We start from the raw sequence: 14,533 nt of genomic DNA, 5'->3' as shown, positions 1-14,533 counted from the left end.
CTTGATTATTACAAATAAAACCAAATCAAACACGAAGGAATGAAAAGATAGTTTATTTTCCATTTGCACAAATTAATTCATTCATAACAACTTGCAAACCTCAAGAAAAAAACATTTCAATTACCGTCTAACGTCTAATATCCTGTCACCCTTCTAATATATGGGTTATAAGCAAATACAAGAACCTTAACTTATAATTGATACTAAGGCAACACTTAAGCTATTAAATATGAGTAAATATATGTGATTTGCCTAGCTTAAAACTAAATTATCATTTATACAGTGAATAAAAACCTTTCCACTCAGACATTACTATTAAGTGCTAGTTCATCTGCCTTTGAAATCAAGCATTTATCTATATTAAGTTTATATCCTCTTGCATAAATGAGGCAACAACCATATCATAGAAGCCAACACAAATTTTTCAGAATTTATTAAACCCCAAGGATAGGAAAAGTCCGAATCTGAAAATCCTGCATCTAAGACTTGTCGAGGTTGCAAATAAGTCAATGGGAGAAGCTCCGATGCTTTTTTGATGTGCGCTGGGTTTTTGGCAATACCCTGAAGTATTCTCAATTTTCGGGTGAAAAATCCAAAAAAATTGTATGAAAGATTTTTTCACACAAGCAAAATTTTCTGGAAAGTGTATCAATAAATAAGCCCAAAAAAATCTGTGCGGATTCGATCAGAGTTTTTTTTTTTTTTTTCAGAAAATATTGAGATAAATTCAGACTTTGATTAATAACCCCCTTAATTGTGAAATTTCACAAGGGGCTAGGCATGTCAGCTTCACAGGTGACCCCAGTCATATGACTTGCGCTCTGATAAATTTCAAAATTCTGATAAATTTCATTTTGTTAGTAAACATAGGGCACCAAAATTACTTATCTAAAGTAAACACAAAATGGTTGGGTTACATACAGTAATTCTCACCACCGCACACCTGTTAGTTTACTCCTCTGCTTCCAGTGGTGCTGCACCACATATTTAATTCATGTTTTCTGTGGCTTTAAAATGATAACAAATTGTACTAGTAGCCTGTAGAAGCCAGCAATAGAAATCTTTACAAATAAAAACTGCATAGGCGGATCAATAATGCCCCTAACGAACCATGAGATATGAACTCTGTATATGTTATTTCTTATTATTCTTTTATCTATACTATTTTCCCACTAACATGCAAACATATAAATCGTGTTAAGTTTCCTTAAATCTGTTGCTGGAAGAGATCATTTAGCTACAGTTGGAGAAGGAGATATTTCTTGTCCTAATGTTTTTTTGCATACCATAATAATTATTCTAAAGTAGGACCAATATCATTCATATGACCCAATTTCTGAAAACACAAGACCTTTGACCAGACAGTCGCTAACCTGGAGTTCCCAAACAAGAGAATTATGGCTTGGCCTGAGGGAATTGACAACATAATAAACCAGGATATGTATTGCCTGGTATATTCGAGCTTCAGCGAAGAAATAAAAATAGCCAGAAAGAATATCACGTTTACAGTCAAAAGTAGAATCATTGTCCTGCAAGCTTTAATATGGCTCTTCAGCTGAGGATTCCAGAACTCAGAAGTATTCTGCTTCATCCTCCAAACATGTCTCAGAAGGGACATCAGACTGAGTCCAATACAGAAGGAAGTTATACTAGTTGGAAGGAAGCAAGCGAATATGGCATTACACAACATAAGTTCAAAATTTTTGTTCACGTTATTATAAATAGTAGTTCGATTTTGGTAGGTTCTTATTTCTAGTTTCCAAATCAATGGCACTTGAATAATGAACAGAGTCACCACTGTTCCCAGAAGCCAGTATGTAACCACGCTGGAAATTCCTGTCTTTAATCGAAAAAAGAATCTATTGGAGAAGTCGACCAGTCGCACACAATAGTAGCTGGTGAGCCAGGCAGTGAGCCAAAATGAGAGAGAAATTGAAAAATTAAATATAAAGGAGGCAGCAGCTAAAAATATTTCTTTGGCAAACAGAATGTAAAGCCGATAAATCAGGAAGATCAGATGAAATGTTAAAATATTCTGCAAGAGTAGATTGGTGCAAGCCATGGTGAGGATGATTTGATTGCATGCACCAAGATCCAATCCTTTCTTCCAGGCACTGAGATACACAGCTAAAATGGATGAGTTTAGGATAGTCCCACATGTCCATGATATGACGAGAGCGATAGCAAAAATTAAGCGCAATTCTGGCAGCATTTTCTAGTGACTCTCTTACAAAAGTGCAATATTACTTCCAACTGAGTTTTGCAGGTATGATCAGATGCAGATCAGACAATTAGATTCGGGGAGATTTTGTCGCCTGGCGACTTATCGCCTTGTCTTCTGGGCGACAATCTCCCCAAACTGCCTCAGCGTGTCTTCCCATAGGCTATAATGAAAAGTCGCCTGTGCTAAAGCACATGTGGCGCCCGCAATGCAATCTATGACAAAGAACATTTGTAAAAAAAAAAGTAAATATCAATGTTTCATTTAATTATGGAAAAACCAACAATTTTATCATCAATTTACAGCTAACACCCTGTCACCCTTCCTGAAGGCCTGTGTTAAAGTCCATGCAATAATCACATCATAGAAACAAAATTCTCATTGATTTGTTTAGTAATTATACACTAAAGGTTAACTTCAAAATATGCTTAAATCGGTGTCAGGGAACCATTCGACTGATCATAATAATTATTCTACAATAGAAAAAATGACATTCCTAAGACCCTTTTACTGAGGGAACAAGACCTTTGACCAGGTTGCTAACCGGGAGTTCACAAACAGGAGAATTATGGCTTGACTTGAGGGATCTGACATAATAATAAACCAGGGTACATATTGTCCAACATCTCCAGCCTTATCTTGGAGCTTGGAGGAAAAATAAATAGCAAGAAAGAATATCAAGTTCATGGTCAAAAGAAGTAGAATTGTCCTGCAAGCTTTTATGTGGCTCTTCAGTTGAGGATTCCAGAACTGAGAAGCATTCTGCTTCATCTTATGGATATGCTTCAGAAGGGACATCAGAGTGAGTACAATACAGAAGAATGTTATACAAGTTGGAAGGATCCAAGTAACTGTGGAAGTAAATGGAACAGGCACAATATTATTGTCAAAGATCCTATCAATCATTGTTAGATGTTGGTCTCTTTTTATTTCCACTTACCAAATACTGGGCATTAGATTAAAGAACAAAGAAACCACTATTCCCAGTAGGCAGTTTACAACCACAGTGGAAATTGCTCTTTTCAACCCAATAAATAATCTATTGGAGAAGTTGACCAGTCACACACAGTAGTAGCTGCTGAGCCAGGCAGTGAGCCAAAACAAGAGAGAAATTGCAAAGTTTAATATAAAGAAGGCAGTGGTTACAAGTAATTGTTTGGTAAAATAAATATACAATTGATAAGCCAGGAGCATCATCTTAAAATGCTCTGCATTAGTAGATTGGTGTAACCCATGCTGAGAATAATTAGATTGCAGGCACCAAGGTTCAATCCCTTTTTCCAGTCTCTGAGATACACAGCTACAAAATGATGAATTGAGGACTGTCCCACATGTCCATGATATAACAAGAGCGATACCAAAAACAAGTGGAATGCTGACAGCATTTTCTAGGACCCCAATTTTACAAAAGGGCGATATCTCATCCAACTGAGTAACTTGAGTAACTGAGTTTTGTGGATATGATCAGACACAGATCAACCTAGATATAAATGGAACAAAACTGATGTAAAATGCAAATCATTTTATTATTTGATTTCCTTGATGGGCCTATATTACAGGTATATATGACGGGACTCTATATCTGATACTTGTCTGTTTTGCCTATCAAAATAGGTTTCTAAGCAACCTGGAGGTAGCATGGTTTTAAATGGAAAGATATACATTATTATGGAGTACAGAACTGCTGCCCAAATAAGATAGATGTGTGTAATAGTTACAGTTTCTCAAAAAATCAATGAAGTGATATTATTAGCACATATTGTTGTAGTCTACTAGGCAACCTGGCATCTATTCCACCTCTAAGTTGTAGCCAGGTCTTATTGTTTCAGGGAACCAATGCTGAGTCCAAATAAGGACAATACTTTTAATAATGTATATAAAGGAGGTCCTAGCTTGGATTAGCTGCCCAAAATCTAAAGAATGAGCTGGCACTCAAGGTAAGGTAAATGTATCTATCTTCTAGATCCCACTTCCAATGAAGTTATGTTAGCAGTCCAGAACTGAGAAGTATTATTCTTAATCCTCTGGACATGTTTCAGAAGGGAAATCAGGCTGAGTCCAATACAGACAGAAGTTATAATAGTTGGCAGGAAGCAGCTAAATACTTTATACTATTAAATTATACAAATTTTGTATTATTCATAAAGTCATAGGGGCAAATTTACTAAAGGGCAAATGACTAACACTGGCAAAAATTTGCCAGTGTGACGTCATTCCGGTACTTTGTCGATTTACTAACGGGCGCAGGCGTAACTTCGCTAGCGAAAGAGATTGACGCTAGCGCTCATTCACAGTCAATCGCCAGGCAAAGTTGCGCTCTGGCGAATGGACGTAACTGCGCAAATTCGGATTTCGGAAATGCGGATTTTACTGAACGTTACCTCATGAGCCAGACTTGCCCTCGCCACCTCAGACCAGGCGAAGTGCAATAGATTAGATTGGACTTCCTCAAAATTTGGTTGAAAGTCCCAAAAAACGATGGCGTCTTTTCCTTTTTTCAGGGTAATAGGCTGCAAAAGAGCTTAATTTTTTGGGGGGGTAACCAGCTTCCCTCCTACATTTCCTAACATATGGCACATAAACTATACACTGGGCTCATGTGTAGGGCAATATAACAACTTTATTTTATTTTATTAAGCTTCCCTGGACTTGTGTAATGTAATGTATTTGCTGCAACATATACGTCCATTCAACTTTAATTTCCCACTGTATGCAAATTAGCCAACGCTTGTGCAACTTCACTTTGCTTGGCGAACTAACGCTAGCGCAACTTCGCTACGGTTCGGTGCCCTGGACGCAACTTCGCATGTTAGCAAATTAGCGGTGTTTGAGTGGATTTTCGGCTGGCAAAGTGTTGCGCTGCCTGGGAAGCCGTCGTTGGCAAATTTTCGCCGCTTAATAAATTTGCCCTATAAATGTCTGTGAGATTTTGGTCAGTTATTACATGAATTGTCCGAAAAATGGGCACATTAATGATGCTTGAAATAAGCGCTGATCCAAGTAGCAGGGGAGCTACCACAATGAAATTCCTCTTTTAAATCTGATGAAGAATCTATTGGGGATGTTGACCAGTCTCATGCAGTAGTAGCGAGCGAGCCAGGTGTTGAGCCAAAAGGAGAGATAAATTGAAAACAACAATACAAAGGTTACAAGTAAAAGGAATTCTTTGGCAAACATAGGGGCAGATTTAATAAAGGCGAAGTGGCAAACACTGGCGACAATTTGCCAGCATTACCGCCAGTAGGGACATCGGCAATTAAGTAACGGGTGTAGGCGCCAATTCGCTAGCGAAAGAGACAGACACTAGCGATCATTCGCACTTTATCGCCAGTCGACATCGCTCTGACTAATGGAGGTTACGCCGCAAATTCACTAAAATTTGGATTTTACTGAACTTTACCTCTTTCCCCAGCCCTGCCTTCACCAGCTCAGACCAGATGAAGTGCACTGCAGTGCATAGATCTTCCTCAATCTTCAGTTACTTACATCATATTCTGTGAGTGGAAAAAGCATCAAAGTTCAAAATGGCGTCTTTTCATTTTTTCAGGGTGATAGGCTGCAAAAGTCCTAAAAATTTTTTTGTGTAACTGGGTTCCCCCATACATTTTCTAACATACGGAACATTACTTTTACAATGGGCTCATGTGTAGGGTATTATAACAACTCTATTGTCTTTATCAAGGTTCCCTGGACATATGTAACATAAAGACGTCCATTCAACTGTAAATTTCCTGCCATATGCAAATTAACCTGAGCGCAAGACCTCATGAATTTGCGATAGGCAGCAATGAACACTATTGCATCTTAGCTTTTAATTCTGTTCGGCACCCACAACGAAACTCATTTTGTCGAATTAGCATTGTCTGAGCAAATTTTTGCCTGGCGAAGTGGAGCAATGGGTGCGAAGTTTTAATGATAAACCAAGATTGCCAGATGAAATGTTACAAAGCATTGCCGAATCAGGTTGGTGAAACCCATGGCGAGTATAATCGTATCACAGGCACCAAGTTTCAATCTCTTTATCCAGTCACCAAGATACACAGCTCCGTATAATGGATGAATTTAGGATGGTCCTTGTCCATGATATTACAAGAAAAATTGCAAAAAATCATGTCATATTTTGACAACATATTCTTGTATTTATTATTTGATTCTTAGTTTATAAAATTGCAATATTACTTCCAGCCGAGCATTGCCTGTATGATTAGATGCAGATCAGAAATCAAGATACAGTAACACATGCAAATCATTCTAGAACCTGATTTTCTTAACAGGAATCACCATATTTATATAACATGTGCTTGTAACTAGACTCTTCTGATCCATCTGATACTTGTTTTGCCTATCAAAATAATTTTAATGTTTAATCTTGGGTTATAAATCGTTATACAGGAGTTAAACTAGTGACACAAGCAATAGAAAAATATTCACATAATGTCAAAGAGTATAGTTCAACACATTTTTCTTCTTTGCATTTTACCCAAAATTGACATTAAAGGAGAAGGAAATCTCCAAGAAAGTTTATTGCCAACAGATTAGCCACAATAGTGCAAGCTAGAACACTATATTTATTTTGCAGAATGCTTTACCATACCTGAGTAAACAGCTCTAGACACTGTCTCTGTTTGTTTAGGATAGCAGCTGCCATATAAACTTGGTGTGACATCACATCCTGCCTTAGTTTCTTTCTGCTGATTTACAGCTCTGAGCTCAGATTACAGCAGGGATGGGAGGAGGGAGGGAGAGAGGAACAAACTGAGCATGCTCAAGCCCTAGCCCTGGAGGTTTAAGCTGAAAACAGGAAGTCTGGTACAGAAGCCCATGAGTACACAATAGAAGGAAAGAAATGTGGTGTTTCTTTTGACAGAGGACTCAGAGCAGCAATACTTTGAGGGTTTACTGCTGTATTTATATAGACCTTTCTAATAAAGCTTATTAAATTTTAGCCTTTCCTTCTCCTTTAAAAGTTGTTGCCCTATTTTAACCAGGGCCTTACATTTCATAATCAAATGCAGGTTTTAGGAATTGCTACCAAACATTAAAATTAATATTACAGGTGCTCGCAAATTTCAAGTCCAAATTTCAAATGTCCATATACACTTATGAAACTGTGTCAGACTCTGCACTTTAGTGCACAACCCAGATTTATGTACTGTCATGTCTCTATAGAATTCAGTACTAAGCAGCTTTACCCTGGCCACACCATTTCAGCTACACAAACTCCTCCCCAAGCTCCATAGAGAAGGAAACACCCCCATTCATTTTAAATAGCCCTAAAAAATTGACGCCCGGCATCTTTTTGTTCTTCTGTTTGTGCTCCTTGATTCAGAAGGACAGTTTTTTATTTTTCATTGAAGGCAGCAGGACTTCATCAAGAGGACAGCCCAGGGAATATAGCCACATGTGTTTTTCCCCAAGCCATTCTGTAGATATCTCCCTCCCTGAGAAGGCAGAAGTTACTATCTTTTCACTCAACCTTGCCATCTTATGAGGGCGCGATCCTGTGACCTGGCAGGACATGGGACTTGTTTTTTTTTTTTTTGGTGGATGGAACTAGGGCAGCAGTTAGTTGGCTGTGGGGTTCCTGGATAGTGATAGGGGCCACAGCCATGTTGGAGGACGCATTGGTGGCGGGTCCATGGAGAGCATGGGCACAGGTGTGCAGCAGCCATATAAATTTCGGGTAGTAGTTAGTGACTCTGGTGTCAGGGGTTCTTAACCGTATAGATTCTGCCTGGGTTATTTTTTTATGTTTGAATTTTGTTTTCAGAATGGAATCTGATCCAGAGTCTGCTGCCCCCTCAGAAAGACTGCCTCCAGTAGTAGGTAAAAGAATGGAGGGGGGGGGATAATAACTTTTCGATATACATGTTTATTATTCCTGTGGGAAAAAAAAGGAAGAAGGTAGTCGAGTAGTGATGAGCAAATTTTTTTCTACAGGCATATTTCCCGGTGAAATTAATTTCGCTCCAACAACAGCAAAAAAGTTTCACCAGGACAAAAAAAATGCCCATTCACTTTAATTTCACCAGGACAAAAAACTCGCTGAGACAAAAGAGACACCACAAGAAAAATGTCCATTTACTTTAATGCATTTGGAGTAATAAAAATTCTCATGCACATAAAAAATTGTTGCAGGTAAAAAAATGTTGACGCCCACTGACTTCAATGTGTTTTGCAAATTTTTTGCCATTTCTCTCATCACTAGTCAAGATTGATCCTTTGACTCAGACATGGGTTGCCTCTCCTTCAAACTCCAAATCCATACTGTCCTGTGCTGCTTCTGATCTTCTTTCTATGCCTAACAATAAACTCTGCAAATCATGCTTTTGGACTGTGGCAGGTGCAGTATCAGGAAATGTTCAATCTGTCAGAGAGGAGTCTGCTGAACAGCCAGGATTATTTGAGTGGTGACCTCAGACTACGAGGAAGCAGGTACAAGTGGTCTTTTTTGTAGGGAGGATTCCCTGGACAGCGATAGTTTGGAGGAAGACTGTGGATACTGTTATTATTGCTCCCCTTATTAGAGCAGTAAGATAGGCCTTATCTCTCAAGCTTAGGATTCCTTTCTGCCTTCAGTTAAAAAAAAGTTAAAAGTTTAAGAGCTAGTTCGGTCAGAATGGGAACCGATGTCCAAATACAGAAGAAATTCCTTAAATACTAGGAAAGATTTGAGCACATTGATGCTCCAATAGTGCATATTTCAGAGTTTATAGCTCTTCCAATTGATGATGTGGATTTGCTTAAGAACCCCATGGATAAGAGAATGAAAGCAGACTTAAAAAGAGCCTTCATCTATGTGGGGAAATTTTTTAAGCCCACTAAGGAAAGTATCTCAGTAGTGAAAAGCATTGGAATATGGATTGACAGTGTGGATCAGACTCACAGAACAGGAAGGGATAGGAAAGATATTCTTGAAGGTCTGGTAGAGCTAAATCTGGTAGCAGCTTTCCTTACTAATGCGAAAATAGACACCACCAGCTTCAAGATCAATGGCCTTGTCTATACTTATTAGAAGGACTCTGTGGTTAAGACCCTGAGAAGCAGGCACAGCTTCCTAAACTACCTTTTGTTACTTACTTTTTTAGGGCCTTCTGTTTGGTAAGAAGTTAGAAGACATCAAATCCACGGTTTCAGGAGGAAAAAGTCAATTGCTGCCACAGCTACAATGTGCCATTTCATTGACAGAAAAATGCCAATGATTGTGTGTACTTCACCGCTAAGGTCCTGAATATACAAAAATGGAAAGAAAAAATCAAATTTGTGGTGTCACATAAAAAAATAAATATTGGTTACAGAAACACATAATTTTAATCGAATTATTGTCACAATGAAATTGGAGTATGTCCAATAATTACTGAATTTACAAACAAATGCAAAGACAAAACAGACAAGTATCAGATGGTCCAACTGTATGTAAAGCATATTAGAATTTGGCAGTATAATGGCAAGGTATTCTGATACCAGAATGATTTGCGTTGTCCCATTGTATTTGTTCCATCTACATTGTGATCTGATCTGAGTTAGTAATTTTACCAGCATAGCTATAATGGAATTAATAGTGAACATTTGTAATTTGTGATTATATTTTATAAATACAGTATATATATATATATATATATATGCAAAATTTATATGCAGAAACATATAAGAAAAAAAAAACATTAAAAACAAATACATTGAAAATTTTCTTGGAATGTTACTGTATTTCACACTAAATGTTCATTTTAAGGTGAAGTATTCCTGTATAGCTATTAAAAAATGAGTACACAAAAAGGGGACACAACCCATAAATGACAGTGTTACCCAAGTTTTGATATAAATCTTGTCATACTTGTAGGGCTATAATATGCTGGAAATAGTAGTTGTCATGATAACACCACTTCCAGCTACACGTGACTTTAGGTGTGGCCACCACGGTTCAGTAGCTTGGTCTCTCATATACCTTGCACACAGGTTAGACTAACACATCAGCACCCTAAAGACTTACCAACACCCCCCAAAACTCATACAACAAAACTTGCTGCCACCACTCTCAGGACTCACACTTTTGTGCTAGGGTTTGTAAAAGACAAATTCATTGTTTATTTATAACAGTGCATTTTTCAAAGACAAACTGTCACGGCCGGCACCCAATACCAGAACAAATGCCAAGGACCCTGGTCTCGGCTCGGCTTCACCAGTAGTGTGACCACCTTTGGGCTTCGGGAGGAGTCCTCAGCTTAATTGGGTGCCACCTGGACTTAACGAGGGGTACAAGGCGAGATGTTCTGGCTGGCAAAGGGGCACGACCGGATAGCAAGAGTCTTTGGGCAGAAGGTCAAGGACAAGGTGTCTGGTGGAAATGGAACAGATCGGATCAGGACAGGCAGATAACAGAATCGTCAGGCAGGCAAGGGGTCAAACCAGATAATCAGACAGACTGGATAAGGCAGAAGGATGGTCAGACAGGCTGGGTCGAGGCAGGCGGATATCAGAATCGTCAGGCAGGCAAGGGTCAAACCGGGTTGTCAATCAAAGGGTTAAGCAGGAAGAGTTGTCGTAGGCAGGCAAGGGTCAGAATACAGAATGCAAAGTAGTCAGGAACAGGCTGGGTCAAACATGGATAATCAGTCAGGATAGCAAATTCAGGAACAGGTAGCAAAAGCTCAGGAAACCACAGGATATGATCCTATAATGGGCACTGGCTACAGGTCTGAATGGGCCTTAAATAGGGATCCAATTGACGACAAAATGTGCCAGCGCGCCTGCGCCTTTAAGAGACGCGCAGGCGCTCCGCGCGCGCCCTAGGAATCAAAGACGGCGCCGCCAAGGGCAGGACAGAAGCGGCGCAGCGGGCGTCCACGCCAAGGACGCGGAATGGACCCCGCTGCCCACTAGACCACCAGGGTAAGTTTCTTACACAAACTTTCATATTTAATATTATAAAAGTTATAATGGTGCATTTGTACAAAAGATGTTACAAAAAGAACATACATTAAAAAATAACAAACAGTTTATAAAATAAAAAGGAAAAACATGGAAAACCTAAACTTAGCTCCAAATATAGAATCTACTGGTCCTGGAGGCAAGGGGGGACAGGATAAACTCCCATTGAAATGAGTCCTCCTTAATTACTACTTGTATGTATGTATGTATAATTTTATTTGTAAAGCTCTCCTTGAGGGCAAAGCTCTGTACAGCAAAACAATAAATTAGTAGTAACAAACATGGGGTCATTGGAATAAAAAGTAACAATAAGTGCATTATTAGAATACAATTCACATAAATATAAAATATAATTACAATGCAGATTAAGTGCTCAGTGTCAAGGAAACAAAAGGATAAAGGACCCTACCCCGTAGAGCTTACAGTCTAAATGGGAGGGTAACATACAGAAACAATTCAGAGGGGTATTAAGGTGCTGTGTGTTACAGTTTGTTACACTGTTATATAAGTGCCAGTTCAGGAGTTATCCAGGTGCTCCCAGAGAGTCTTTGAGTTTTGTTTTAAAAACACTGAAAGAGGATTCTCTCCTGAGAGATTCAGGAATGGCATTCCAAATATAAGGAGTCGCAAGAGAGAAGGGTTTGATACGGGAAACAGCAGTAGTAGTGGGGGGTACAACCAAGCGGTTGCTCTGAGAGGAGCGGAGGTTTCGGGCAGGAACATATAGAGAGACAAGAGATGAGATGTAGTTAGGTGCAGAGGAATGAAGGGAAGGTTATGAGGAGGAGTTTATAAGTTATTCTTTGTTTTATAGGAAGCCATGATAAGGACTTCAGCAGTGGAGGGGCCTGTACCCTTTTGGATGAGAGGAGGATAATTCTGGCAGCAGTGTTTAATACAGACTGTAGAGGAGAGATGGGAGTTAGGGAGGCCAGTTAGTAGAAGGTTACAGTAATCTAGTCGGGATAGGATGAGAGCATGCATGAGCGTCTTGGATGTATCAGGTGAAAGGAAGGGACGGATGTTGGCAATATTGTGTAAGAAAAAGTGACAGGTTTTGACAGTGGTGTTAATATGATCAGAGAAGGAGAGAGAGGAGTCAAAGATTCCCCCCAGACAGTGAGATGAGTTGACAGAATTAATGAGCCATCAATAGAGACAGTAAATAGGGGAGTAGGACCAGGCTTAGGTGGAAAGATAATAAGTTCAGTTTTTGTTGGGTTGAGTTTGAGGTGGCGCTGGTTCATCCAATTTGAGATAGCCAGGAGGCAGTTAGAGATCTGAGTTGTATATATGTCGGCAGCGCACACTACTATTTAAAATTTTAGAAGCTTACAAAGCCATGTACGGCGGTGCGTAAGATAGATATAATTAGTTGCAACAACAAAAAGTTTTTAAAGATCTTATTTTCCGCACACTGTAGATTACTTCATGTAATATATTAATCAAAATTAATAAATCCTCAGAGAGCCCAAAAATGTTTGATTTAATTTTTTGAGGTTTTTTAATTCCGAGTACAAAAACAGTGAAAAATGTTATACAAATATCAATTTAATAAATACAATTAATTATACCACAATTCATGTATATATAGCACCATATATGGTTTGCACCATACTGTATTTAGAGATCTGAGCCTCTGTTACAGCTTTTAATGAAGGGGTGGATAAATATATTTGGGTACATCAGCATACAGATGATAATTAAAGCCAAATGAATAGATGAGATCTCCCAAAGACAGAGAGTACAGGGAGAACAACAGCGGACCAAGTACGGAGCCTTGTGGCACCCCCACATCAAGTGGAACTGGAGATGAGGTTTTGTTATCATAGGAGACAGTGAATGATCGGTTAGAAAGGTAAGAAGAGAGCCAAGAGGCAGCCTGGTTACGGATGCCATGCGAATAGAGAATCTGCATCAGGAGAGAGTGATCAACTGTATCAAATGTAGATGATAGGTCAAGGAGGAGAAGGATGGAGAAGTGACCTTTGGCTTTGGCAACCTGAAGATCATTTGTAACTCTGCACAAAGCAGTCTCAGTAGAGCGACCAGACCGGAAACCAGATTGCAGAGGGTCCAACAGATCATGGGTGTGTAGAAAGTTAGTAATACGGGAGAACACAATACGCTCTAGGAGTTTAGAGGCAAGTGGTAAAAGGGAGACAAGACGGTAATTTGATAGACTACTTGATCCAAAACTTTACCAAAAGAGCTGACTATTAGTAAATTATTTCGGGGGTATCAGGTAACTGGACATTTCCCCCATCCTCAGCAATGTAAGGAGGCATAGCCTAGCAGGACACAACTTGTGTTTTTTGTGACCATCTTTGAGTAGGGACTGGACCAAGAATATAATAACTATAACATAGTGGAGAAATTATATCATATTCAATGGTTATGGCTCATCCTACTGATACCATAGAGCAGTGATCCCCAACCAGTAGCTCGTGAGCAACATGTTGCTCTCCAACCCCTTGGATGTTGCTCTCAGTGGCCTCAAAGCAGGTGCTTATTTTTGAATTACAGACTTGGAGGTAAGTTTTGGTTGTATAAAAACCAGGTGCACTGCCAAATGGCCAATCACAGCACTTATTTGGCAGCCAAAGAACATTTTTCATGCTTGTGTTGCTCCCCAACTCCTTTTTTTTCTGAATGTTGCTCACGGGTTCAAAACATTGGGGATCCCTGCCATAGAACCTTAAAAACTCCACACTGTGTGACTTGCCCCTGCCCAAATATTACCATCAAAGCTAGGGCCAAGCCCAGTCATGTTGGGACTCCTTATCATATATTGTACTGAACCAATAACCAGTTTTTTATAGCCTTGGTATAAAAGGTATGGGTTATGTGATGATAAATGTGTTTGAGTTCCATTATATTGTGACACATCACCTATGAGAGATCTTTATGTGAACTATAAGTCTCCCCTCCATGGGCTTTCACTCCTTCCATATGGCATGGCTCTTATTGGGCTGTTATCAACCAGGGCTTGGAGCAGGGGTTCACAGGCTGTGATTCCTTTACACGTGGCTGATTCCAAACCATAGTGAAGAGAGGTCTATTATGTATCTGATTTTGGTACGGGCAAAAAAAAATTTTTCATGATACCTTGGTCTGCTTACTAAATTTTACAGGCCTATATCATGACAGTAGCCTTGCAACTTGCAAACTAAATGTTCTGTGATGCTCCATTAAATGTTACTGGCAACAGCTCTAGCATACTCATTGGAGCATGTTTTTCACATCTGTCTGGACTATGTACTGTGGACAACTAGAGGGCTTAAATGGAATAGTTTTGGGAAAGTTTTACATCCCTTTTAAGGTAATATTACTTCATAAAATATTTGCAGTGCTCAGTTAGGATAGTTATGGGGTGCAAAGTAG

At 39.2% G+C, this 14,533-nt stretch overlaps 1 protein-coding gene and 1 pseudogene across 1 annotated transcript; both read right to left on the bottom strand.

Moving 5' to 3' along the window:
* Positions 1 to 1,011: 1,011 nt before the first annotated feature.
* Positions 1,012 to 2,213, bottom strand: LOC108702333 (taste receptor type 2 member 4). Its single transcript, XM_018237809.2, has one exon. It carries the CDS (start codon positions 2,210 to 2,212, stop codon positions 1,295 to 1,297), a length of 918 nt encoding a protein of 305 aa, XP_018093298.1. The 5' UTR covers position 2,213; the 3' UTR covers positions 1,012 to 1,294.
* Positions 2,214 to 2,728: 515 nt separating this feature from the next.
* Positions 2,729 to 5,559, bottom strand: LOC108702332 (annotated as a pseudogene).
* Between the last annotated feature and the right edge of the window lie 8,974 nt (positions 5,560 to 14,533).

Source organism: Xenopus laevis, chromosome 9_10S, assembly GCF_017654675.1.
Source record: "Xenopus laevis strain J_2021 chromosome 9_10S, Xenopus_laevis_v10.1, whole genome shotgun sequence".
Lineage (NCBI taxonomy): Eukaryota > Metazoa > Chordata > Amphibia > Anura > Pipidae > Xenopus > Xenopus laevis.
The sequence above is the reverse complement of the archived record's forward strand: the minus strand, read 5'-3'. Positions and strand labels throughout refer to the sequence as shown.